The 27356-nt window shown below is 46.9% G+C and overlaps 1 protein-coding gene and 1 long non-coding RNA gene across 2 annotated transcripts in view; one reads left to right on the top strand and one right to left on the bottom strand.

Annotated features, from left to right (window-relative positions):
* Nucleotides 1–5576: 5576 nt before the first annotated feature.
* On the top strand, nt 5577–17918 carry LOC119565432. The gene is made up of 2 exons (XR_005224114.2): nt 5577–5792; nt 14882–17918. It is a non-coding gene; the product is annotated as an uncharacterized LOC119565432 (long non-coding RNA).
* The window catches only part of GARS1 (glycyl-tRNA synthetase 1), a 35141-nt gene continuing 17345 nt past the window's right edge, over nt 9561–27356 (bottom strand). Inside the window, exons 9-17 of the mRNA XM_037891179.2 lie at nt 26418–26580; nt 24308–24472; nt 21353–21460; nt 20245–20390; nt 17269–17354; nt 14942–15051; nt 13767–13860; nt 12292–12482; nt 9561–9872 (exon numbers count right to left, since the gene is read on the bottom strand). Of these exons, the coding sequence (XP_037747107.1) occupies nt 9732–9872; nt 12292–12482; nt 13767–13860; nt 14942–15051; nt 17269–17354; nt 20245–20390; nt 21353–21460; nt 24308–24472; nt 26418–26580 (1204 nt within the window). The 3' untranslated portion in view covers nt 9561–9731. The remainder of the gene's footprint in view (nt 9873–12291; nt 12483–13766; nt 13861–14941; nt 15052–17268; nt 17355–20244; nt 20391–21352; nt 21461–24307; nt 24473–26417; nt 26581–27356) is intronic.

The following is a 27356-nucleotide window of genomic DNA, read 5'->3' as shown; positions in this document are numbered from 1 at the left end:
CTTAGAAAGAGCCATGTGGTAGCTTAATTGTGACCAGTTACACGGTTGTTAGGCAGACTGTTTCCTGGGAGTAATGCAGCGAAGGCCGGGAATTGGGTTCATGGTCAGACTGGAGAGAGAGATGTGTCTCCACCCAAGAGAGGTAACAGCCGGCAAGTGGGTGGCCTTTGCTGGAGCCCTGAGGGGAGATACGGGCGCAGTTACCCGGAACTGAGACATGGTGCGTCTCTGCAGGCTCTTCTTGGGCCATCCAGTGACAAAGATAGAGCAGCGTGGCGAAGCTGACTCAGACAGCACAGCCATGACATTCAGCAGCCCGCTAATAACTGAGCAGAAAGGGCTGTTTACCTGCCTTGTTTGGACCAGATACAAGGTGACGTGCAAAAGCAATTGCGATTGTTTTAGGCTAGGAGGGATGCTAGTAAAACTGAGCTAACTGAACCCAGGGCAGCCGCCAGCGACTCTGTCCAAACACAGCTGACTGCATTTTGTCATCACTCACATGGCTTCATGGAAATTATTCCCTGACAACAAAACTAAATGACCAGGGTGGATTATTTGAGTGGCTCCCCGAGGAAAACTTCTACTCGACAACAAGCACACTCTGACTCATGCCGTGCTCACCGAAACCTTTGCCAAGCTGGTGCTTTTCCGCCCTCCCCCACAGCGCCTTCCTCTTTTACTTGTGCACAAATTCATTTAAATGCAACGAAAATTATTCAGAAGCCTTTGTTAGTCATTGTTTAGCTGCCAAACCACAGAACCCAGCCACAGCTATTGCAGGGGAGCTAGCTTCTGGTCTCGCATCAAAACAGCATTTCCAGGCACCCTCCTTTGCACTTCTCTTAAAAGCATTCCTCGCCGAGCAGTGGTGCCTATTCAGGTGAGGGACTAGGCTCTGTCATGCTGCTCAGAGCAAGCGTACCCAACATGCTGATCAAAACAGCAGTGGCTGCAGGAGTCTTGGCTACACTAGGGCCTAGGCTACACAGGGGATTAGTTCCAATTTCGGCCAGCAGAGGCTAGTTGGATAAATTGCATTCTGTGCCTAGGCAGCTTAGTGTCAAGCAGGGGAAACTCCTCCCGTGCAAGTAGCAGCTTTGCCTCTTTACGCTGGCAGGTTGTGCTGGTGCAGCTCTATCAGTAGCTGCTAACCAGTGGCTGTAATTCAGACAGATCCCCAGTAAGAGGTAAGACATAGGGCTCCCACCCTGGCTAGCACCGACAGGATTGGCTCTCCAACAGCCCACGTGGCGCTGTCAGATTTCTCTGCTTTCCTCCAGGGTGAAAATTTAGGAGGATGCAGCCATGGCAAAGGAGATTGTATCCAGTGGAACAGCTCAGCATCTATCCGTCCATCCAGCGAGGGATCCGTGCCAGATTTTAATGCCTCCCAGGTTTAATTGGAGTTTCAGCAATGCAGAAAGTGGCCCAGAGCCATGGAAAAGAGGAGAAGGAGCAAGGACTGCCGTGTTGTAGTCTGTGATCCCTAAGGATTTTCCTGGATCCTACATCAGGAAAAGCAAGCAGGGCAGGAAAGCCCGGGGGGACACCCATGCTTAGTAATGTTGGGCCAAATTGATCCTGGGCATAACTCCATTAAGCAGACTGTTGCTCTTTGGGGCAGGGACTGCATTTCACCAGGAATCCATACAGCACCTAGCACAATGGGGCCCTGATCTTGATTGGGGCCCCAGCCATCTGAAAACCAAGAGCCAAGTCCCCTCAGAATCATGAGACTGACTTAAAAATCATGAGATATAAAGTTATAATCATGTTGGGTTCTTTTTATTTACCTATGGGTTTTTGAGCAGTTGCTGTTCATGTTTTCAAGCTTTTCTCTAAATGAATGAGGGCTAGAAACTTATTTTTTAATTTAATTGAACACTGAGAGGTAATTGAATCACCTGACTCCAGGAGCTGGGGCTTTTTTTTTAAAAGCACCAAATATTGCAAGATTTAGCAGGACTTCACAATCTCTATTACTCGGGGACAAGATACTTAGCCGCTCAGTGCTGACTGTATTCCCAAATGTCCTAGGGCATTTTCAGGGTGAGTTATAGAGCAACAGCTTCATCAGGTGGTGAGAACAAGCCATGGACCCTGTGTAGCCAATCAGCCGCACAGGTTCTGAATGATACGATTTAAAAAAACAAAGCAACCCTGTTTTCAATGATCACCAAAGACCTGCAAAAAGGGATGCCTAGAAGGCATGATCCTTAGGGCATACTGTAGAACAGTACCTCCAGGCTAGGACTGGCCTAGCACAGGCTTTTGTAATGCATTTCATTGTATTTGATTGTTCACCCTCAACTGGAAAGCCACTGAACAATGTATTCCACAGCCTAATTGTATGCTGCACTGTAGCTGGCTAAAAACATCAGGGTGGTTGATATATATTACAGTACAGCTGTACTGAATTCAGTCAGTAAGACGTGGTATACTAATTTCAAAGCATTTCATGTGAACATACACCTTGCCCCCTGGTTTGAATGCATGGGGAGAAGATCCTTGCACAGCTCCCTCCGTTGGCTCAACTGACTGCGGTATCCCCCAAAGCACCCTTCTGCTAGGAATCCCATTGACTTCAATAGAAGCGGCTCTGATTCACATCAGCTGGCCACAATTTGCCACCTGAAATGCCAACAGGATTTTATGTTTCTTATAAAGCCACTCCAGTACTATCAAGATAATTAACTGCTGTCAGATACACTCACTTGAGCATCAGAAGCAGCATTTGATGGGGGCAGGGAAGGGGGGGGGGGTAAATCAGCTGTGCTTTTTTGGGGTGGTTGGAGTGTTTTTGCAGTTCACAGCTTCATTCTAGCTCTGCTACCCTCTGTCTCACTCCAAATCTGTCTCACCTCCTAATGGGGGGAGGGGAAACCCCAGTGAATTCATGTTATGTATTTCACTAAAGATCCTGAGCAATTTTGCCTGCATATTCTATGACTGCAGGTGTTGGTGGGAATGGGGCCGGAGTATTTCTCCTGAGTCAATAGGAAGTTGCTCTCCCTGCTGTGGTTCACTGAACAGCATAATGAAAACCCAACAATACAGCAGTTGGAATAAAGAGCAGTAATACCAGGTGTCATAAATATAAACGGAAGGGTAACAACCCTTATGTATGCAGTAACATAAAATCCCTCCTGGCCAGAGGTACAGACTCCCCTTACCTGTAAGGGATTAATCAGTTCAATTAACCTAGTTGGCACCTGACCAGAAGGACCAATGGGAAAAGAAGATACTTTCAAATCTAGGGGGAGCTTTTGTTTGTGCTCTCTTTGTTTTGTTCCCTCTCAGGACAAAGAGCGAAACCAAGCAGGTAAACCAGCTCCTACAAAGATCCCGAAATGATACATCTAAAATTACAGAAATTGTAAGTAATAGCAAGGAAATGCATTAGATTATCTTTTGTTTTAGCTTGTGAATTTTCCCTATGCTAAGAGGTAATTTTATTCCTGTGGTGTAAGTAGGAAGCAGAGTCAGAGGGGACTAAATCTTTTACTTACCCTGTAAAGTTACCTTCCATCCTGATTTTGCAGGTGTGATTCTTTTACTTTTTTAAAAAAATAAGTCTTCTTTTAAGAACCTGATTGATTTTCAGTGTCCTAAATCCAGGGATTTGGTCTGTGCCCGCTTTGTTAACCTATTGGTTGGTATATTATTCTCAAGCTTCCCCAGGAAAGGGGGTGAAGGGGCTTGGGGTGATATTTTTGGGGAGATAGGGCTCCAAGTGGCCCCTTCCTGAATGTTTGTTTAAATCACTTGGTGGTGGCAACAATACTGTCCAAGGACGAGGAAAGGAATTTGTGCCTTGGGGAAGTTTTTAACCTAAACTGGTGAAATATAATCTTAGGGGGTCTTTCATGCGGGTCTCCAGATCTGTACCCCAGAGTTCAGAGTGGGGAGGGAACCCTGACATGCCAGGTTTCTTTGCTTTTTGCATTTGGCCCCATACCCAGTCTCACAACTCTGCTGTTGGCTGTAGGTTTAAGTATAGCACTGCGACTGCTGCCCTACAAAGCAGGAGGTGAGTGTTTCAGTAGATGGTGCTCTTCTTTCACCATCAGCAGTAAACTGAGGCCCTGGCATGGTGTTCAATGGGCCTTGAGGCTGCTGGCCAAAATCTTCCAAAGTGACTTGTGACATTGGGTGCCCGATTTGAGACGTTTTTAAGGGGTCTGATTCTCAGAAAGTGCTGAGCACTTGTGCTGCAGAAATCAGGCTCCTTTTAGGTGCATCAAGCTGGGCACCCAAAACAAGAAGCCATCCAGAATTGCCAGTCACTTTGGAAAATGTTGGCCTAATCCATTAAAGTCATGAAATAATCCAGACTTTGGAGACTTGTCCTAACCTGCTGTGCCTTGTTAAACAGCCTCAGCAATGCACGAATGTCGGGCTGCCCTGCTATCTGTGCTGTTTCCCCATGTCCTCCAAGAATTGCAGCAAAAGCATTTAGACACATGCTCCTGGTGGCTTGTCTCCTTCCCCCACGCTTCATGAAAGGAACATACGGCAGGGAAAACTTAATTCTCAGTGCCCTCAGATGACATGGTAGTCCCTGTATCGTTAATGTTCTGGCATTTCGCTTAGGATCACAAGTCCTATTAAAGTCAGTGGGACTTGTGCTGCTATGTCCTATAGCAGGGGTGGGCAAACTTTTTTGGCCCGAGGGCCACATCTGGGCGGGGAAATTGCTTGCAGGGCCAGGGCAGGGGGTTGGGGTACAGGGGCGGAGAATGGGGTGTGGGAGGGGGTGTGGTGTGCAGGAAGGGGCTCAGGGCAAGGAGTTGGGGCAGAGGAGGGGTGCGGGGTGTATGAGGGGGCTCACAGAAGAGGGTTAGGGTGCAGGAGGGGTGTGGAGAGCGGGAGGGGGCTCAGGTCAGGGGGCTGAGGTGCAGGAGGGGTGTGGGGTGCAGGAAGGGGCTCAGGGCAGGGAGCTGCGGTGCAGAAGGGGTGTGGGATGCAGCAGGGGGCTCAGGGCAGGGAGTTGGGGTGTGGGATGCAGGAGGGGTTCAGGCTCCAACCTGGCACCACTTACCTAGAGCGGCTCTGGGGTGGCAGCGGCATGCACCAGGGCCAGGGCAGGATCCCTGCACGCTTGCTCTAGCCCCGCGCTGCACCACGCCACTCCACTCCGGGAAGCAGCCGGCACCACGTCCCTGCACTGCCCCTGGAGGAGGGAGGAGCACAGGGCTCCGTGTGTTTCCCGCCCCTGTGGGTACCTCCCCCAAAGCTCCCATTGGCTGCAGTAACCCGTTCCTGGCCAATGGGAGCTTTGGGGGAGGTACCCACAGGCAAGAGCAGCGTGTGGAGCTCTCTGCGGCCCCACCCCAACCCAGGGGCTGCAGGGACGTGGTGTGGCCGCTTCCCGGAGTGGTGCGGAGTCCGCAGTGGTGGCAATCCTGTGGGCCGGATCCAAAGCCCTGAGGGGCTGGATCTGGCCCGCGGGCCGTAGTTTGCCCACCCCTGTCCTATAGGCTTTTTCCCCTAAATCCCACCCTGTGATAAATGAAGGGTGAGGGGGGAGCTCCCTTTTAGGGACACCCAGCCAGCCAGTTAGCTATAAAATCCCTCTTAGTGGCTGTTCTCTACTTGCTTTACCTGTAAAGGGTTAAAAAAGTCCCCAGGTAAAAGGAAGTGAGTGAGCACCTGACCAAAAGAGCCAATGGGAGGCCTAGAACTTTTTAAACTTGGGAAAACCTTCCCTTTGTCTGTTGTTGTTCTCCGGAGAGAGGGGACAGAGCAGAGTCAGGGATGGGACTATGCTGTAAAACGCTTTTTGTCAGGTATGGAAATCATCCGCTCATACCTAAAACCTCCGCACAAATCAGAAAATGTCTAGGAAGACGTGATTAGGTTTGTTTGTTTATTTTTTATTGGCTCGTGGACTCCTCTGTGCTAACCCCAGATGCTTCTGTTTTCCTTGTAACCTTTAAGCTGGACCTCAAGAAGGTTGTTATTGATGTTGAAATTTTGTAAGTGGTTTTTTTTTATAAATCTAGCAAAAGCCTAATTTCCAGATGTACAGTGGACCCTCACTAGAACGCGCGTCTATATAGCGCGAATTCGCATATAACGCTGTCGTGGCCATGGATCCCACATGTAATTACTTTAATTGTAATTCATTTTAACACGGTCCCCAAGTTAACGCAGTACCGTGCATGGATCCCAAATCCCGTGTTCTAGCGAGGGTCCGGTTTTTAACAAAATTTACCTTTTTTAACATGATTGGATTTTTGGTGTCCTAAGAGGTTTGTGCACATGTTATTTAATTAGCTGGGGGCAATGGCTGATTTCCTTTGTTTTCTTTCTCCGCTCTTTCCCGGAGTGGGGGTGAAAGGGCTTGAGGGTACCCCACAGGAAGGAATTCCCAAGTTCACCTTCCTGGGTTCCTAAAAGGGGTTTTTTTGCACTTCGGTGGCGGCAGCATCTACCAATCCGAGGTTAGAGAAAAGCTGTAACCTTGGGAGTTTAATACAAGCCTGGAGTGGCCAGTATTAATTTTTAAAATCCTTGTGGGCCCCCACCTTCTGCACTTGAAGTGCCACAGTGGGGAATCAGCCTTGACACACCCTATTGGTTTTTATACTATAATCAACTCCCTGCTATAGGGGCACCTTAGGAAATTTAACTCAGCTGCATGAGAGGTCTGCTTCTGAGAACTGATGCTTTCATCATGTTGACAAGCCCAGCTTTGGCTGCTCCTATTCTATGTTCAATAAAGTTCTCTTCTACTCCGGGTTTTACATGTGGTCAAGTGAGCAATGTCTTGCTTAAAGCTGAGCTGTTTGTGAGAGGTGGGAAGTCAGGCCAAAAGAAGAAGATAAATATTTATCTTGATGTGAAAATTCTTCCAGGGCGTAGTGGGGTTTTGGTTTTGTTAGCTCAAATGTGGTTTTTCCTAGAAAGTTCAAATGAGATTTTGTTTAAAAGCTCTGGTGCCCAGGAGCAGCTCTGAGATGTGGGAGCAGAGTTAGACAGCTGGGAAGCTATCTGATGGGGAATCTGGAATTGCAGGATGGGTGTCAGGTCTCAGCAGACTTTTAAGGTGTAACAGCAAAAGCCTGAAGGTTATCGATTAGCCTGTTTACCACAGCTCAGAATTCCTGGCACTAACAGCCCCTATAATCTGCCCAAGTTGTCTCCTCCCCAGCTACCATGGCTGGATGAGTGCTTCTTGCAGACTATTTCTGAAGTCCATACAAAATCCACATCAGGAACCATGGTTCCTATAGATATACAGAGACCAGTAAACAGTCCACAGGTGGGAGGAGTCAAGGTATGGAGCTCGGAGGACCAAGCTTGGAAAACAGCCAGGGAGGCTGTGGAGGTCTTAGGCTCTGCAGAATTCAGATGCCCTCATATGGAAACACTGTTTTGTTCACCCAAACATCCTTAACTCTGCTCCCTGTGGGATGCCCACCTCCCATCTTTTGTAAGATGTGTTTGTTTCAGATCAAAGACTTTCTTTGGGCTTAAAAAAAATGCCACCCTCCCGCTGGAGACAACTTGGATTTGGAAAGTCAGTGTACTGGTAAAGTAACTTCCTGTCTCACACACCATAATTTGCAAAAAGAAAAGGAGTACTTGTGGCACCTTAGAGACTAACCAATTTATTTGAGCATAAGCTTTCGTGAGTGAGCTGTAGCTCACGAAAGCTTATGCTCAAATAAATTGGTTAGTCTCTAAGGTGCCACAAGTACTCCTTTTCTTTTTGCGAATACAGACTAACACGGCTGTTACTCTGAAACACCATAGTTTGTCACTGCTGTAACCTTTGCTCTTTCCAGCATCGTGGCTCATTGTCACAGTCTCAGTACATAATACTAGCTGCATCTTATGCTATTTTTGCAGTCAATGGCACACAATTGTTGTGAATGGCCTTCAATATGCTGCATCTAATTAGAAATTGGTGAAGTGCATCTTTGCTCTGTATATTGCTGTAAATAAGGGAAGTCTCTGCTCAGCCAATACCGTTAGTAGAATTCCACCCTTCTGTCAGTCTCTGCTGAAGTGAACCTGTGGTAGATGGATAATGGGTGATTTAGAGCTGTGGGTCTCTGCCTTTTCCATACTAAGGCCTCTCATGTTTAGCAGTATGAGAAGGGCAGGGTAGTTGCAACCATCTGAAACCTGTTTGTGACCCACAGGCTGAGCAACTGTAGCTTGAAGTGCCGACTTGTCTCAGGGTGTTGGTATTAGAGAAGAGTTAAAGGTTATCTGGGTAACCTCAGAGCCGTTTTCAGAGCAGAGCTGGCATTGTGCGGTTCTATGCTCACTGCCCTGTCATGTGTGCGTGCTTTACAGAGCTGTTCGGGAACTTTTCCCACAAATCATTTGTCAGATACTGATTAGTCAAACCTGAGACTGTTCAGGAACAGGGTCCATTTTGATAAATTTCCAAAACAAAAAATGTTGAAAAATGTCAGTTGTCAAAGTGTGTGTGTTGACATTTTTTTACATGAAAACTTCTGGTGTAATGACTTCTTGTTTCAAAATGAAAGCTAACTAGACTGAAAATACCAATGGAAGAAAAAAGGGTGAAATCAAAGTGATGTTTTGATTGACCCGAAACAACAAATTCCATTTCAGTTCGCGAATATTTTTTTAGATTCATTTTTTGGCCCTTCTTAAGAGGGGACAAAATTTCACTCTCCCAAAAGTATTTGAGGGATGGGAAAAGCCTCTGGCCTGGCTCAGTTTACACGTGAAAAGATGTTTACTAACTGCCAGGGCTGCACTCTGCTTGTTCTCCAGCAGCCAAGCGGATTTATTTCCCCTTGGTGCGTCGTCCGCACGGGTAATGGTTCTGCAGGCTAAAGCAGGGTCTCTTTGACATCTGTGCAGCCTTATTACCGTCAATGGCGCCGGACCGGTGTAACTGACACGCTTAGTAAACCATGCTGTGAGCACCCAACCCTGTGGCGCTGACGTCAGCGGGAGTATTACCATGCACATCAATTGGGGCAAATCAAGCCCTCTGTTGTACGAGAAACAATCCAACTCTCTTGCTTAGCAGTGTTGGCTGTGCAAGGCTAGCGGGAGTAATGACACTTAACCTGAGACACGAAGCTTGTTAAGCTCTCCAGCAGGCGCATGCAAAGCACTGCTATTAAAGGTTAGGCTTCGTGGCTTGAGGCTACGCGGTATTCCATGGAGTCTCAGAAATAACCATGCCTGTCACCAACCCAATAGATTGTTGTATTTCTCTCTCCAGAAAGGGTGAAGGAGTTCCTTCTGGACAAGGCCAAATTCAGCCCACACCTGTCTATCTGAGGTACTTATATCCCCCGAAATAGCTGAGCGCCTCGTACTTTAATGTATTTATCCCCACACCCCCATTTTACAGAGAGGGAAGTGAGGTATACAGTAACTTGTCCAAAATCACACTGGAATCTATGGTAGAGCAGGGGCTTGAACTCATGTCTAACAACTGGACCAGCCTTCCTTTGTGCACCCACAATTTCCATTTGGGCCCCCAAGAACCAACACACACAGTGGCTGATAAAGTCAAAGGGCTGGAAGATGGAAAAGCAAGCAAAGGCAATGGGCGGTTTTATTCATAACACCTTTAATTGCCATTATTTCAGTTTAAAGTTAAAATCAGGCAGCAACTGAGGAAAAAACATAGTCCCTGGGTGCACAAACAATGCAGCTTTGAATAATACACATGATAGTTTATTTCATATTAACATGAACAGTAAAAAGTGGACATCATATGGGGCTTATTTCAGGTAATTGTCTTCCTCTATTATCTCCTTTTTGCCAGTCTCTTGTCCCTCAAAGAGTGGATACTTTGCCTCCACGGCAGCCCAAGTTAGGCAACCATTTGCCAGGTCCCGGATTATGGTAGGAAGTTCAGAGACCTAGGAGGAGAGTGCACAGAAAGAGGCAAGACATGAGGCCACACAACCACTAAGTTGACTTCTTTCATCCTACGGGTACACTGATAATGTTTAACACTATGTTACAAATACTGCCACACCATCAACTGTCTCAGTCTGGTGAGAGCAGATCTGCCCAACATTTTCATGTAATATTTTTACAGCCATAAATTCTTCATCACCCACTAGGACATCAAGTCATCGGGTCTCCAAGCAACAGGGCATTTTGATTCTAGATCACTTTTCACCGTAGCGACTATTGGTCAACTACTCATAGCGTGGGGATTCACTAGTGAAATGCAGCCATCACTTGGGCGGAGCACAGGGGCACCTGGCAATGTCACACAGCACAGGCAGAGAAGAATGTACTGGTCCAAATGAACCTGCAAGCAGGGGATTTTGACAGGCTCTGGGGCACTGTAACATGAGCACAAACAGTGGCTGCCTCAGGATCTGCTGAGTTTTCTCTCCGCTATTGTGAGTGTGTGATCATGGGGCAGAGTTTAAGAGCCACAGAGACCATGTGTGAATTGACTGAAGGTTCAATGGGAAAAAAATCAGACCTACTAGTCACACTGGGGCCAGCACTCATTGAAATCAATGGGAGTCATTCCAGCATCTTCGATGGACTTTGGACCAGGCCCAGGACAGCTACTGTGATGCTTGTATGAGGGGCCCAGCAAGATATTGCTCTTCACAATGCATGCAGGGCCGTCTCCTTTTGGCGTACGCCCAACAGGAGACTCCTCCACTGCAGGAGCACGAGTGTCCCCACATCATCTGTGGCCACCATTTTGGCTCCCTTCCTTCTGGAGAATCCCAAGGATGTCACAGTGACCATCACCTGGGTGCTCTTGAATGATTAGCAGTATTGACTGCAGCTGTGTCAGGTGTGTCTGTGCCATAGCAGGGCTGGCTATTTCATCACAGGAGCGGTCTGGGGAGCTGAGCCTACCCACCTAGGGAAAGGGGGAGGAGAACCTTTCTAACAGCCACTTAACAGCTTGCACTAAGGGCGATTAAGAGCAAATCGCTATAATGGCTCTAGCCCACTCTCCCGGGCAGCATCCAAACTAGTTTGATGAGACCCCCCAGGCCTGGTCTACATCTAAACCCTAGATCGACCCAGAGAGATGTAGTTAAGCCAAGCTAAGCCCCAGTATAGACAAGGTTACGTCGACAGAAGAATTCTTCTGGCAGCCTAGCTACCGCCTCTCAAGGGGCTGGAATCACTACAGTGACAGAAAACCCCCTTCTGTCGTCATAGCAAGCGTTTACACCATGGCCCTACAGTGGCACAGCCGCACCGCTGTAGCATCTGCAGCGTAGACCGACCCCGACAGACTCCCACGCAGAGAGGGGAAAATCTGGGCTTGCTGGGAGAATGTACATTGGTTCTGTTCTGCGCCTACACTTCGAGGAGTCATCCAATGTAATCAAGGGCTTGTCTACGCAGGGAAATTTACCAGCAGACCTATACTGGCATAGTTTCACTGCTATAGTTATACTGGTAACTACTGCACCAGCATCGGTCTGCTGGTAAGTCTCCCCACGTAGACAAACCCTTAGCTTGTGACTAGCTACGTGCGTCGACTGTCTGAACATCTCTTTTCTCTAATATTTTGTTCCAAATGCTGAATAAAAATCCTGCATTTCAAAAATGCTGTTGGTCAGTATCACTAACTGAAAGCCAGTCGGACCTGCAGGGCGGTAAGCGGCTGATGCACCCAGGTCGGCGTATCCAGCTCCTGGGCTGAGTGCAAGGACTGTGAGATTCCTCCCCGAGCGAAGTAAGGGCAAGAAACCCGCGGGGTCAGAGGTACAGCTAGCCCAGTCCCCCTGGCAGTCAGACCAGCTGTCACTTGAAAAAGTCTGTCTGAGCAAGTGAAAACTGGGCTTTTAAAGCACCTCAAGAGGCCGCAGGGGTTAGTTCACCAGAAGGAGAGGGTCCAAGGTGGTCACTTGTATGTCACAGCTCACTGAAGAGCCCACAGAACAGCCTATGGAGACACCATGCTGAGGCCCCAAGGAGGCCTACTTCCCCCCAACAACAGTGACAGGTCACCACAGGATTGTCTGGGGGACAGCTTAGTGCTACATACACAAGTCAGCAACTACTCCCACAATGGCACACACTCACAGCGAGCGGGTTGGCCTTCTAGCAGATGCCTAAATGGCTCAAGGCTCCTTTAGGGGTAACCTTTCCCTCTGGCTGTTGAAAGTAACTCCTCAGTTCATTTCACTGGCAGGCTGGTGAGAATACCCCTCACCTTCAGAACACATGGATTGTACATGGCTCAACCAAGGCCAGTATGCCCACAGGTTCAGAGGCAACAGGCCCAGCCCCTGTGCTAGTTACAAACATTTAACTCCTTCCCTAACACACGTGCAGGCATTTTACCTCGGCTCGTATCTGACGCATGGAGTCACGGTCCCTTAGAGTGGCTGTGTGAGGCACCTTGTTCACCGTGTCGAAGTCTATCGTGATGCCGAAAGCCACGCCAATCTCGTCGGTCCTGGCATAGCGCCGGCCAATGGAGCCGGAGGAATCGTCCACTTTGTGGGAGATGCCGTTCCTGGTGAGCGCCTCAGCTGGAAGAAGCAGAGATTCCCAGGATTAGCAACAGCCCAGCTGGGCTGGAGGATCGGAAGGACCCAGACCCACAGGGTGATAAATAGAAAAGGGTGAGGGGAGTACCAATGGACAGGCATTACTGTCCCAGCAAGGCGGACCTACAACCACTCCCCATGCCGGTTATTTGCTGCTCGGCCCAACTCTTAACTGGAAGTTGTTCACACAGGGTCCTGTGTTGCCACCTGGCTGCAGTCAGTCCCTCTGAGGTCAGTGAGTTTGCCCACGAAGCCAGGGTGGGAGATTCTGGCCCTTATGTTTTAAGCTCTTCGGGGTAAGGACTGCTCCTTATTCTATGCCTATAAAGCACCTAGCGCAATTCGGGTACAACATTAGTAATAATTGGGGGGAGGCTGCATGTGTTTGGGGGCTAGAAAGTAACAAGTGACTTTACTGTGACAGAAGGATTCGGGTTCGAGGCCCACACAAGGGTTCAGGCTCATACCCACACCATGCAGACACTACAGTGCAGGGTTAGCACTCTATCGTGCATTGCTAAGTCTTCTGAAAGAGGACACCGAATCAAGGGTCTCTCAAGCCTGACATTAAAGGTCTTGCAGCGAAACACTAACTGAAGAACTGGTTCATCTCGGTGTCTGGGCCCAGACAGGTTATCTCAAAGAGCTGAAAACAAAAGCTCCAAGCAAGCCCTGATTCTAACATTGTCGGACATCACGGCTGTTCCACCGACTTACACAGCGATTGCTACTGTGCTCTCCTGCACTACTTTGCAAAGTGCTTTGACATACCAGAGGGGAAGGGCTACCTTTGAAACTAAAGCCCAGGGCTGGGCACAAGGAGGTCTAGGTTTTATTCAGAGGCTACGTGGCAAGTGAGTGGTTGAGCTGGGAACAGGACGCAGCAGTCTGGGCTCCTGTCCTGCTCTAAGCAACAAACACACTACTCACCACAGCCATTACATGGGCAGGGTGAGTCACATTTTTTGACATGCAGGTAAATAATAGTTTTTTCATTAGGACTCACGGTAAAGAGCAAAGGAGCATATTTTGTGCCTAAGCTGATAAGTTTATATGATAAATTTGCAAGGCTAGTTCATATCAATGCAGAGGTCTCCAATGACAGAAGATGCTGAAAGCTTTGGAGTTCTCCCTACCTCAGGTGCATGCTACTATCTTTGGCATAAACAAGCATCATTAAAAGACCCCCACTCTTGGTTTCCACCCCCCCACCACATCTTTCCAATCCACGGTCGTGTGGGTATCCGCGGCGCTGCATTTACTCACATAGCTCCTTGACGAAAGGCATGAATTCCTGATTCTGGCTCAGAGGAAGGACAGAGCATTTGAAGGGCGCTACAACAGCAGGGAAGCTGAAGAACTACACAAATACAGTCAAAATAAACACGAGTTTAATTATTAAGCAGCTACAATCTGCGCTAGGTTCTTAGCTGGGGTAAGTCAGCACAGCTCCAGGGAAATCAGTAGAGCTAGGCCAATTTCTTCCAGCAGAGGAGCTGGCCCTCTGTACATCATTAAAGCTTCAGAGGTAAAGGCATGTTACACCTGAAAACAAAGGTGTGGGGGGACTAAAATATTTAGTCCCAATGCATCTCCCTGGATGGTGGTGCTTAGGATCTAGCACACCCCCTCTCCAATTCAAACAGAGACTTGATTCAGATAGGGAGTATGGCTGTAAATAGTTCTGAGATTTAGTTCATTATTAACAAAGTTAACAAAAAACATCATTCCAAAGGGAGGGGAATTGGAGTAAGATTCTTTCCCCAGCCTTCATGCTCTCATCTTACCCCATCCCTCCCTTCCTTCCTACTGCACACAGCATAGGTTCCCAAGAATCTGCACAGGTGGATCACATCTTAACAGAGAGACTAGATAACGCCTCCAGCCCCGACTTGTAATCCCATCACAGTAGCAACCTCAGCTGGAAAAGAAATGTAGCGTCTTTAAAAAAAACGTAGCCGTGGGAAACAAGGAAAGGGGGCTGGCCCCAAGTGCTACATTGCTCTCCATGGGCCACCAGTGAGTGCTCCTTGGATTGCAGTTTGGGCATCACGGACACCACCAGTCTGATCTAGAACATGCACTCTTTCCCTCTGACCTCAGTTGCAGGGAGGTCTCAAGCCAGGATCATGAGGATGCCTGCATGGTACTGAGATGGTAAAAGCACAGACAAATCACTTAAAAGGACTTCACTCCCCTTGAGGGAGACCTGCCAAGTTTCAGCCCACAGGGAAAAGAAAGTCCTCCCCTCCAAAGTAGTACAGTGAGTGCAAACCATCCCAGGTAATTGTAAGTGCCTGGGCACAACTCGCACCTGCCGTGGTAGGGAGAGGAACGAGTTGACCTAACAGGGTTTTCCCATATCTGTTTTGTATTTCAAGGTATGGAATCAAATGCTCACAGCTGCTTCTCAACCAACCCAAAGGCGCGTGAAGGCTCACCGTTCGTTGTTCATCTCCCTCCCGGACATGGAATGTGTGTTCAAACACTGTATACATGATCCTTCCAATTCCGAATGAGGGCTCAATCACATTCGGGACTATTTCTTCCACTAGAGCACAAAACACATTGCATTCAGAAAGGCAGTTTACAAAAGCACAGTTACTTGATTGAACCTGCCCTCCTTCACACAGGTCTGGATTTACTGCAGGTGAATGTATAAAGAGATGGGTTTAAATAGCTCTGCTTCCAATGGGAATACTTGGAGATCAAGACTTGGACGACACATACTGATAAGGGTGCTATCATTTTAGTATGAATCTAGTTGTCTGAGCAAAGGAGAGGGGGAGACGGCACAGCATTTTAGAAAAAGCCTTGGCAGACAAATTGAGAAGCTAGAGTTTGTTAGTTTCTAGAACCAGCTTGTATGCTTCTAAGTGACAATGCTAGTTTGTTTATATGCTGAAAAGCCATTTCCGATGTACTAGCCTTGTGTTCCCATCTTCACTGGTTAGAATAATAACTGTTCTGTGAAACAGGCCGGTGCTGCTCTGCCAGCCACTGTGGCACCACACCGTCTCCCACCGGGATTATATTCACAGGACATCTTATGCCATTTTTAATTTGTTTCTAAGAGCTATAGCCCTATGGAACATGGATACAGAACATTAGATTCCTTCACTCTGGCTATGCCTCCCCTTCCAGCCATGGATAAGCTGAACTCTGAGTCTGTACTAATACAAATTAAGTGACCAGCAACCAAAACTCCAGCTGACTGCTCTGAGATAATAAAATGGAGATGGACTACGAGTGTAGTTACTTTCTACCACTGACTGACAGGCACTTAGAGACCTTGCTAATGCCTGCAGATTGCCTAGGTCTCTGAGGCAGAGTAAGAGTTAAGGATGCTCTGCACCTAACAGGAAGTACTCTGAATCTTGGCTCGTAAGTGATTAAAAAAAGCTGAGGAAGGATGATGGTCTAATGGTTAGGATGCCTACCTGGATCTCTGGGTTAGAAAATGGGTTAAATTTCTAACTCGACCACAGACTTCCCATGTGGCCTTAGTCAAGTCACTAACAGAGCTGGCTGGCAAAACAAAGTTCACTTCCACAAAAGTTGTCAAGATTTTGGAAAAACTGGGATGAAGCCAAATCCCCCCAAAATGTTGCAGAACTGAAATCCTGCAATATTTCCTTTCAGACACACGGTATTTCCAAAGTGATATATGTCCCCTGGGATCCCCAGCCACCTGCTTGGCAGCCTGCAGTGAGGGCAGACACCCAGCAAGCTTCTGACTAAAACTGACACAACTGTCAGTGTTCTCTACTGTCCATCACTGAATGGCAGCATGGAAACTGAGTAAACTCATCTTCAGCCTGGTGGGGAGTCAGGAGCCTGGAAGCCCTGGGAGCACAGGCCCTGCCACAGCCCATCTCTTGGTGGGCTGCTAAGGAGTTGGGAGCTGTGACACTCACAGATACACAACTCCTAGAGCAGACTGAGGAGCCAGCTGGCCCAAGAGTTCAGAAGCCCAGGGGTCCCTGACTCTGAGGCCATCCTCATGGCGAGCCATCCTGGAGCTGTGGGCCCTGGAAGCCCAGGTGGGAGAGCTGGCAGGAGACCAAGCCTGGGTTGTCTCGGAAGTCTGTCTAAATTGAACAGTTTTGCGAAACATTTTGATTTTGATGAATCAGCGAACAAAGAAAAAATGTTCGGGGGGAATTTTTCCTACCAGCTCTAGTCACTTAAACTCTCTGGGCCTTAGTCTCCACCTCTAATGGGGAGAATAGCAGTGCCGTACCTCACAGGGATGTTATGAGGCTAAATACATTGAACATTGCAGGTGCCTCACCTATAGCGGTAATGGGGGCCATGTAAGTACCATAGATAGAAGGCAGTCTGCCTACTGATAATTACAGAAAGTGATTCTTTTATAAGATGGAATCCTATAAATAACTGTCTGACCAACTTTGATCCTGTGCTGGAACTTATCCTGAAAGGAAATAATTCATCTGAAAACAGAGGGAACATTTCTTTAAAAAACCATTAGCCCCAAAGCTTGGTACCTAAACTTAGGCACCGTAATAAAAATAACTTGATTTACCAAGGTGCTTCCATTGAAGTCAATGAAAGCAGCAGGTTCTCAGCACCTCTGGGATTGAGCCACTTATTTAGGAACCTATATACTGATTTAGGTTCTTAATTTTAAGCACCTAAGTCTCAACATTTTGGCCACAACTTTCAGATTTGCTTATCTCTCCTGCACTCAAAATGTATTGTGATCAGCTTCCCATCTCTAAGATTTTTAAAAAGTAAATGAAGTTACCATGCAGTGTTTTCTGGAATCTCTTCACACTGACCATGTCCTTTGTTAATTGAAAAGTTTTCCCTTCAGTTTCAACAGTGAATTCCCTGTAAAGAAAATACCAGTGCTTTAGTATTAGTCAACAGAACTAGTTATATCACCTTCCCTTATGTTGTTTTGCTGGTTTTTTTTTTTTACACATAAAAAACCAAACTGGTTTGGGGGCTATTCAGAAAAGTCAGCTCAAACTCCAGAGATCAAAGGAAGAAACAAGTAGCACGTCTCTCTTTTTTTTTTTAAATACTTGAAGTTTTTATCTAGCATTTTTATTATTGTTGTAAAATAAAATTTTTCATAATCATTGGTGAACATAAAAGCAATGTGGTTAATAGCCAGGAGCAAATTCAATTACAATATGGAAGGCTTCCAGGGTGAAATACAGAAAAAGAAAAATTAACCACAGGACAACCAGACATTCATTCATTACAGACTTTTCATGTATTGTAACACACACATACTTTTCATGTCAATTGAGTTCTGATGGAGAGTACCTGACCTCTGCATGGGAATTGGAAAAATCAAAGATATTATTGATCTGTTAAAGCTTCCCAAACAAGTGGATGGGCCAAAATCTATTTTTGACTGATTCCTACAACTTTTGGTGTTGCTCTCTCAAGGCGGACAAAAAAAGTTAACCCACAGCTGCTATAGGGCCGAATCCGTAACAGAGTCAGAGTATAAGGCCAAAAGGGACCACCAGATCAACTGATCCGACCTCCTGTATAGCACAGGCTACCAGCACCACCCAGTACCCACACATTAAACTCAACAACCTAACTTAGGCCAAGTTATTACAGCCCACAGGAGACTAGACATGTGCCACAGGCAGAGAATAGCAGGGACTGAGGTGCGCCAGTGTCTGAGGCCTCCACTATGGCAGGGAAATGAGTGAGATACAGCCAGATAATCCTGGCAAGTGACCTGCACCCACATGCTGCTGAGGAAGGCAAAAAAAAAAAAAAAACAACCCATCAGGTCACTGCCAATCTGACTGGTGAAAATTCCCTCCTGAACCCACATATGGCGATCAGTCAGACTCTTAGCATCTGAGGACCAGCCAGCCAAGCACCCGAGAGAGAGACTGCATGGTGCCACCTCAGAGCCCTGGCCTTCCCCACCCAATGTCCCATCTCCAGCCATGGCCACCCTGATGTTTCAGAAGGAGATTTTAAAAAAAACCACTAACACCCCAAAATACATTGGGGGAAGGGGGAGCAAATCCCTTCCTGGCCCCGCAGCTGTCCTCAGTCAGGCAGAACTCCCACTGATGTCAACCTGGCCCTAAATATCCAGTTCACAAACAGGAAAGATTTTATTAAACTTCCAGCTGGTAAATTGCTGGCTGTAGTACAAACTCTGCCTCATTTTGTATGGCAGCCGCCTACAGAACAGAGTCATCTAAACTTAACCATCCATAAAGCAGGGCTAACCACAGGCACTTCAGCACACAGCTGGCTCCGTGCACCCATGCTGGTGAATCAGTAGTGGTGTCTCAGGTATACTAACCTGATGGCTTCCAGGAGGGTGCGTAACACAGGAATGGGTGCATTTATGAAAGGCTGTGTGCCAAGCTGCCTGCACTGAGACCAATTTTCCAGAGGAGATTACGTTTAGAGAGGCACGTCCTGAATGTGGATGCGTCAGGGAGTTGCGTTTGAACTATTGCCATCCTTTGTGGTAAAAGCTACGTCCACTGAAAGCTGCTATTGCTTTGCTCAATTGGAGGGTTAAGGAATTGCGTTAACTTTCTTCTGGGGGACCAATGCACCCCGTGATAATTTCTCAGTCTTGGAGGTCTGGTTTGGATGAATTACAAGTAGTGTTTTTCCTGAACTTTAGTTACCTTGACACTCCTGAAACACTTAAAAAAAAAACAACACCAAACTGGCTCTACTACTGGGGGAAAAACCCACACAGCGCATCAGTCACTCCACTGGGCTTGTTTTGCACAAGCTATTTCAAACAACATAGGAGCAGCAGCTTGATTTATTTTTTTAAGCTAACCCTGCTCAGAAAGGTAATGATGCTGCTTTTGAAGTCAGGCAGAGACTCCTAACTCACCAACCGGAAAGCACCTACTTAAAAGGGGCTGTGCCCGGCCCCTCCATATTCACCGTTCTCTAGCACCGCAACAACCCGAATGGCACCGGAAGTCAGACTGGCTGCTGCCACCCATGCTACTCCCACCCGTGTTTTACCCAATGATAGCTCGACAAACCCCTGTTTGCCAGATGCTGGGACTGGAGGACAGGGGATGGATCGCTTGATAATGGCCCCGTTCTGTTCTTTCCCTTTGAAGCATCTGGCATTGGCCTCTGCCAGAAATCCTCTGTCAGGATACTGGGCTAGGTGGACCATGGGTCTCACCCAGTCTGGCCAGACTCATGTTTTTATTCTTATGAGCCTGTTGATGAACCAAGACATCCATAATGGGCAGGAATCATTCCCATGTGAACGCATCTTATTTCAAAAGAGACCTGACCGCCTTTGTCAGTGCTGGCCAGCTCGTGAGCCCCAACCCACAGCTGTTGAACAGCTTCCTCTCCCAGTGAAGTCAGTGGGAGCTGAGGGCTCTCACCCCCTCAGAGGTAACATTCAGTACCTTGCAGGACTGGCTCCTACGTGACACACAGGGCAGCTCGCCAGGAGCCAGCAGGCTGCACCTAGTTTGCATGTAAACACACGTACCTTTTAAAACCAAAGCATAAGCGCACATAACCCTAATATTTACATGTATTCTATCCATCAGCAAAGAATTGCCTCTTGGCTGAGCCACCAGCAGTAAAAACTGCAGATGATCCATTTTATCGTGGCCTTCCGTTACTGGCAAGGCTGGTGAAGGATGCACTGAGCTTACTCAAGCAGCTTTTTGGGTATCCCTGGCGTAGGTAATTGCTAAGAAAATCTTATTCAGCCCCACACCCAGGGCCTTCTCACCCTTTGTCATTCAGCAGCTTCTCCATCTCGCTGATGTAACATTCGTCACAGATGGAAAGGTATTCCAGCACCAGCTTCGCATCCTTCTTGTAGGCCTTGCCAACGGCTCCCTTATTTGCCTCAAACTGAACAACACTGGCTGTTTTGTACAGAGCGGTTAAGGAAATAGAGCTCAGAGGACACTCTGACCTGACACTTTCATTAGTTCATACTGGGTAACAAATGTAATTACAGCAGCACCTACAGAATTTGGGTCCATGTTTTGTCATCTTATTCAGTGCTGACACTGGTTTGAGAATTTACCTCTGAGGGACTGTTCATTTCCTGCTCTGTCAGTACTTTAGATCAGCATATATATGCATGAATATGGTCGCTATTAGAGCAAGAATAAGACTTTTACACACTGGGCTGGTTTCTGATCTCAGTTACACCTGAGTAATCTGGAGTGACACCAATTGCTTCAGTGTAGTTACTCCAGATTTACACTGGTGCGCCCAAGAACAGAATCTAATCCAATATCTTCAAGAAAAGGCCCACCAGGCCTTCCCCACTGACCCAGAGCCAGTCGCAGCTCACCACCTCAGTGGAAAAGCGCCGGATAGGTACCAGGGCAATCTGGCAAGCAGTCCCTCCCAACCCCCTGAAGGTGACATAGGGGGGTGCGAAATCAGTGGTCCTGAGCCAGCAGAGAGCCTGGCAGGTTGAATCCTCTGAGCAGACCACACCCGCTTACCTTTTAATGGGTTCACACCCTTCTTTAAACGCTCCAAAGTTCTTTTGCAAATAACTGGTATAACGTTTAAAATGTTCATGAAAATAAACAAATCGAAACCAAGGAGCCAGGAAACAAACTTTGGCCTGTATTTACTTTACACACCCGAGTAAAGTTACTCATCCGCTGAAGTCTTTGCTGGGTCAGCCCCAAAGATATTCATTACACTGCTATGAGCATCGAGTTCTCCTGATTTAACCTAGACACTCACTCAAAGTCTAGGTTAGTCAGTTTCTGAAACTGAAATGTCCTGACCAGGCCTGCACAGGCCTCAGGACATTTCAGTTTCAGATGCTGCCTAGCTTTAGGGAGAACCGTTTTATTCACAAAGGATATGGGTTCTTTCAGAGGCTTCTCAGCTATCAGTGGAACTTTGGTGGCTCTGGCGTGGCAGGAGAGGTCATAGCAGGAGCGATCAGCACAACCAACAATCTCGATCCAACCCTAGAAAAGCAAAAGGGGAAGCTTTTAACAGTCTCTTTTTTTGTTCGCTTAACCATGAAACATGTTTGTATGCCCCTAAGCCCGCCATGCTCCCAGGCCTGGTTTTGCTACCCAATTAGCTCTGTGATGATAAGCAGCATTAGTTCCACCAGCCCCTCCCTAATCTGAACGGCCCTCCCTTTGCTTTGAGAAGTAACCAGTTATGTAATATACAAGGTGCATATACATGCAGGGCCAGGTTCTCTACCGAGGCTTGTGAAACTACACAGACTTACACCAGCAGAGGACCTGGGTAACAACGTACATTTTTTACATTCACGTAAGCGTTCATGAGATGAGCTGAGTAACTGGGTATCACTGGGGCTTTTATCACTTCATGAGCTTGGGGCAGAGTAGCCAACTTGCCTCTTTACAGCTCTCAAAAATGCCATGCTTAAGATCTGCTAAGTAACATATGATTCACAACTCACTGAAGCATTTCCTTGCATACGTTCATGTGTGGAAAGGAAGAGTCTGTGACCAAATTAATTTGCACAAAGCACTGCCAATGAATTCCAAATATTTTAGTAAAACCAATGAGGTGTTTGGTTTACAGCGTGGCCATAAATGAGACAAGGCGCGTTGGTCTTCTCCATACATTCTGGAGTGTGTGCGCGCGCACGTGCACCCACATGTATATGCAGTCAAAACCTCCTTGCATGAAATTCTAATTGGCAACAGAAGCACTCAAAGGGTACGTCTACACTGCAATCAGAGTTGTGAATGCAGCATGTGCAGACATACCCAAGCAGGCTCAGCAGATAGCCCAGATACCACGGCAGCACAGGCTAGCCATTCAAGTACATATCAGGATCCAGGGCAGGCTTGTGCAGCTTCGCTCCTATTGCTATTTGAGGTAGCTAGCTCAAAGCTTGCTTGGGTATGTCTAGATGTGCTGCATGCAGTGTTGTTCCCAGAATATTCGAGACACAAGGTGGGTGAGGGAATACATTTTATTAGACCAACTTCTGTTGGGGAGACAGATGCTTTCGTGCTTTACACAAACCTCTTCTTCAGTGTAGACATACCCGAAGAGGATGTGTGTACAGGAAACATCCCAACACATTCCATGCAGGAAAGTCCTACAGAATTTCACAGGGAGGAAACCAATATGGTATGACAGAAAAACCTATTAGATATAACAGACAAGGATAACCTTTCTATAGAATTTTTAAGCCATCCTGCAGAGTTATAACCCTGCTACAGAATTCTGTAAGTTGGTTTAAACATTCTATAGGAACAGAGAAGGATTTCAGTTCTACAGGATTTTTTCTATGAAGGGATTATATTCAGTTTCAGGCAAGCTCCAGTGATTCTTGATATTAAAAGTTTGGTACAACTTTACACATAGTAACATCATCCATTAGTGGGCTGTGATGACACTACTGATGGCCAACCCCTCAGCTACTTCAATAAGGAGTTGAGATGATTAGTGTTCAGCCAGAACACTTGTATTTTTACTCACACAGAGCCAAACCTGAAGATCCTTACTCATACCTTAAACTAAAGCAAACGCCTAATTAACTGAACCAGCTATCCAAACCTAGAAGAGCAGAAGCCTGGATTCCATGACCAAGGAGGTCCCTTCAGTACTGTGTTCCTAAAGTCCCCATCCTGTAATGGGCTCTGCATGGGCCTTCCCTTGGGCATGCAGAAACAACCCAGTTTGAACCTCTTGACTTCAACAGAGCCTCTTGCAGGGATCTGCCACGAGACGCTCACTGCGATGGTAGGGCCTACATTCGTAGTGGCTGGCAGAATCCCATCGGCCTTCTGACCCTGTCTTGTGATTCAATTCCACGGAGTTCTCGAAGTAGTTTCAGCAGTCTGAGAATTAGTGTACCCCATCCCACTTGAAAAGACTAGTCAGGTGCAAAGAGAGGGCTTTACTCTAATGGGAAAAACTGCTCATTCACCCTACCCAATTCCAGCCAAAAGATTTGATCTGATTCTCTTACACGTGAGGCTTCTTCTCTTTTCAGTCACCATAACTGATCAATAGGAGAGCCCCCTAGAAAGCTTCCGTTCAAAAATATCACTGCTGATTAATATAAAGACCACCATCGAGATTAATAGAAGTAGCAATAAGCTCTCTAAAAGCATGTAATAAGGAGGGTTTAAAAATCTGCTACACCCCTAACAAACCTTCCTGTTCACTTAAAAAAATATATACACACAAGATCTTAAAAGCCCAACAAACAATCATAGGAAAGCACAGTGTACACTAAGTCCCGACATCACAAAATTCTTCCAGCAGCAAAGGGGGAGCAGGAGTGGAGTAGGAACAGAGGTCCTGGGAAAACAGCTCCTGTAGCAGTAGCTTTCCCAGCAGCAGGGAGTCTTTTTTTAGCCCTCATAGTCAAAGAGGGGCTGGGGATGGAGCAGGAAGCAAGCTGCCTTGGGCACACAGCTCCAGCAGTAGAGTCTCCCCCACCACTGATTTTATTGGGGTAACAAGCTGGAAACCATAGGACCCCGATTCTCTTCTCACTTGGGTGCAATTCATCCACATACCACTTATGTCCTCTGACTAGGGTTTACATCACGTGTTCCTTCTGCACGGCGGCGAACGTTCCCCTTGCAGCAGTCGTCCAGCAGGAGTGACTCCACTGCGGTCAATGGAGTTGTGCGAGCATGAAGCTGAGCAGAGAGGAGCCTTAAGCCTACCTGTTGAATTTCTTCACTTTAATAAACAGAGTTGGGAGACCATCTCACTAGCGGCGTGCCAGACTAGGAACATATCAGTGCATGGGGAAAGCGCAACGTGCAACTCAAGACCCTGCTGGTAGGTTTAATCCGGCAACTTACATAGGATGTTTTGGACTCTGCATCCCAGCAGTCACAGGCATAATGAGCCATCTCGTTCTCCATGTGCTGTCGGAAGCGCAGCTTATCCGGGGATACACCAACCTTCGTAAGGTAGAGGTAGATTCTGCCAATGAAGTAACCTAGTACAGAGTTATTGATCACACCCTAGAGAGAGAAAGAAACACACACTTTGTTACTTTCCACAACAACATTTTGTCGCCTCAGAAAGACTGGAGACAGCGGGGGACAGCTTCTTGCTTTCGAGGGACAGCTTCTTGCTGCTGCACGTGGTAAATTGAGATACAATATGTGTCCTGAAACCCACTGCATCATGAGCTCAGTCCAGCAAAATCTCTGTACTGCACAGGAAAATCTCCCAACAGAAGAGCTGCGAGCGCATCATTTGTGACTGAAACTACTGAACTTGCCAGGTAGCAGAATACCGTATCACGGCTTTGCACCATACCCAGAGAAACCAACATTTGACAGTGGGCTCTTCAGTCTAGCAGAGAGAGGTCTAACACGAGCCAACGGCTGGAAGTTGAAACAAGATAGATTCAGACGGGAAACAAGGTGTGAATTTTTAACAATGCGAGTAATTAACCATTGGAACAATTTACCAAGGGTTATGATGGACTCTCCATCATGGGCAATTTTTAAATCAAGAGTGGATGTTTTGCTGAAAGAGGCACTCTCGGAATTTCTTTAGGGAAGTTCTACGGTGTGTGTTACACAGGAGGTCATAACCAGATGATCACAATGATCCTTTCTGGTCTTGGAATCTACGAAAAGGCCACCTTCAAATACTGAAGTTCAGAAGTGTAGCTCTGTAAATTATGGAGGGAAGGTTTAACGATTAAGACAGGGAAACCGGGAGTCAGGACTCCTGGGTTCTGCTCCCAGTACTGCCTTTGCTTTGCTGTGGGACCTTAGGCGAGTCATTCGGCCTCTCTGTGCTTGATTTTCCCCCTCTAAAATGGGGTTTCTACAAATTGACCTCTGGAGGTGTTTTGGAATGTCTGTAAGGCAGTTGGGAACCCATGCCTACCAGGCTCAATGCACGGGCCCCATAATGGGGAGAGTTCAAAGAAAAATGATTAACAGGATTAGAGGGTCTGGAGGAGCTGACTGAGGAGGAAGGGTTCTGGGCCAGATTAAAGAATGGATTGAGTTCAAAGGGTTCAGATCAGGCCCTAAAGAACAAAATATGTAGAGGCTAAGATGAAAAGGAAGGGATAGGGAAAGAGTCTACAAAAGAGTTCTTACTCCCTCCCATCACTTCTGGCCCCACCCCTCCACAGAGAGATCATTTTGGCTGCTGGGAATTTGAGCAGAGTTATTGATGAATCATCTTTAATTATCGTATTGACAGTTTGTGTGAGGTTCTTTTGTTCTTTTTTATTAATTTGCAAGACAAACCCCTCCCCTTGCGCTACCAGTCATCTCATACCATCAATACAACACAGTCACCAACATTCTGTTACAAACATCTAGTATCAACAAGGAATTGCACCAAAAAGTCTCCAACACGTACAGACGTAACAGTATACTTTTATACAACAGTGCATGTTATTTACATTGTGGTAATGCCTATCATCCCTAGTCATGGACCAGGACCCCACTGTGCTAATCCCTGCACAGACAGAACAAAAAGATGGCCTCCAACCTAAAGGATTTTCAATCTAAATGGGTTTCTGTATTATATCAATCAGTGTTTGATTTTAGGTGACCAGTCATGTTCTCTCTTTAACTCACTCGGATGAAGAATCAGGGTTTTGGGGATTCAAACCCAACACACAGCGTATTGGTGCCAGGTGATGCAAAAAGGGGGTCTGGATTCTCAGGCTGCCCACAGCCTTTTAGCAGGTGTTGTACCACTAACATGCTCCCTCTCCCAAAAATTAACCTAGAAGCCTAACCTATGCGACAGTGCTACCTGACTGTGTCCCTTGAGTACTGATGAAGGCCAGATTTTGATCTCACAGGTGCCCATGTGGAGTAACTCCACTGGACTCCATGAAGGTATTCTTGATTTACACGTCTGGAATTAATTTACCCCTGCAAGCATGCTATAGAAATAAGTTGTGAATGGTTGTTCAAGTAACATTACCTGCTCAACAGCATCTCCCAGACGCATCATGTGGGCGGACTGCCCGCTGACCTGGGCTTTGGAGGAGTACAGGAAGATGTGGAGATCTGCCACGCTCTGGAACTTGGGGTGATACTTCTCACTGGGATCCACAAAGTGCTCAATTTCTGCCATGGTGAATTCTCTAAGCAGAATACAGAGCCAGATGCTAGCATTAATGCCTATTCTGCATATAAACCACCACCACACTTCCCACAAAGAACCTTTCCCACCAGCCTTTTCAATGTGCTCTAGCCTGTTAAAAACTCAAATCAGGAGTTTAAACACCAACAAGTGCAGTACCAAGGGAACAGACTGAGATTAGAAAGCACGCCACTTTTCTTCAGATGTTGGAGGTTTCCCCCCCTTTAGCTTCTATTAAAAGGTACCTACAAATTCTCTTGGAAGTCTTTAGACCAGCGGTTCTCAAACTGGGGGTTGTGACCCCTCAGGGGCTCACAGGGTTATTATAGGGCGGGGGGTTGTGAGTGGTCAGCCTCCACCCCAAACCAGCTTCACTCCAGCATTTATAATAGTGTTAAATAAATTAAAAAAAAAAAAAAAAAAAAAAGAGTTTTTAATTCGTAAGGGGGGTCGGCACTCAGGCTTGCTGTGTGAAAGGGGTCACCAATACAAAAGTTTGAGAACGACTGATTTAGACCTTGGTTATCACACCACTGACTCAGAGGGAAGAACACCACCTACTGAAATACTCAAATCCTTTCCTAAATCATCTGTGTCCTCTGGAGGGCTCCCACCCAAGTTACGACCTGACCTCACCCTGATAATGTTGTGAGATCTAGTCAGAAACAAAGAGAACAGGAGGGCTGAAAAAACCTCAATGCCAGTAATGCCACCGCACCCCTGCTAATGCCATAAAATGTCACTATGTTCATCAGTTATCAATTTGACAACATGCAC

This window comes from Chelonia mydas, chromosome 2, assembly GCF_015237465.2.
Source record: "Chelonia mydas isolate rCheMyd1 chromosome 2, rCheMyd1.pri.v2, whole genome shotgun sequence".
Classification (NCBI taxonomy): Eukaryota; Metazoa; Chordata; order Testudines; family Cheloniidae; genus Chelonia; species Chelonia mydas.
The sequence above is the reverse complement of the archived record's forward strand: the minus strand, read 5'-3'. Positions and strand labels throughout refer to the sequence as shown.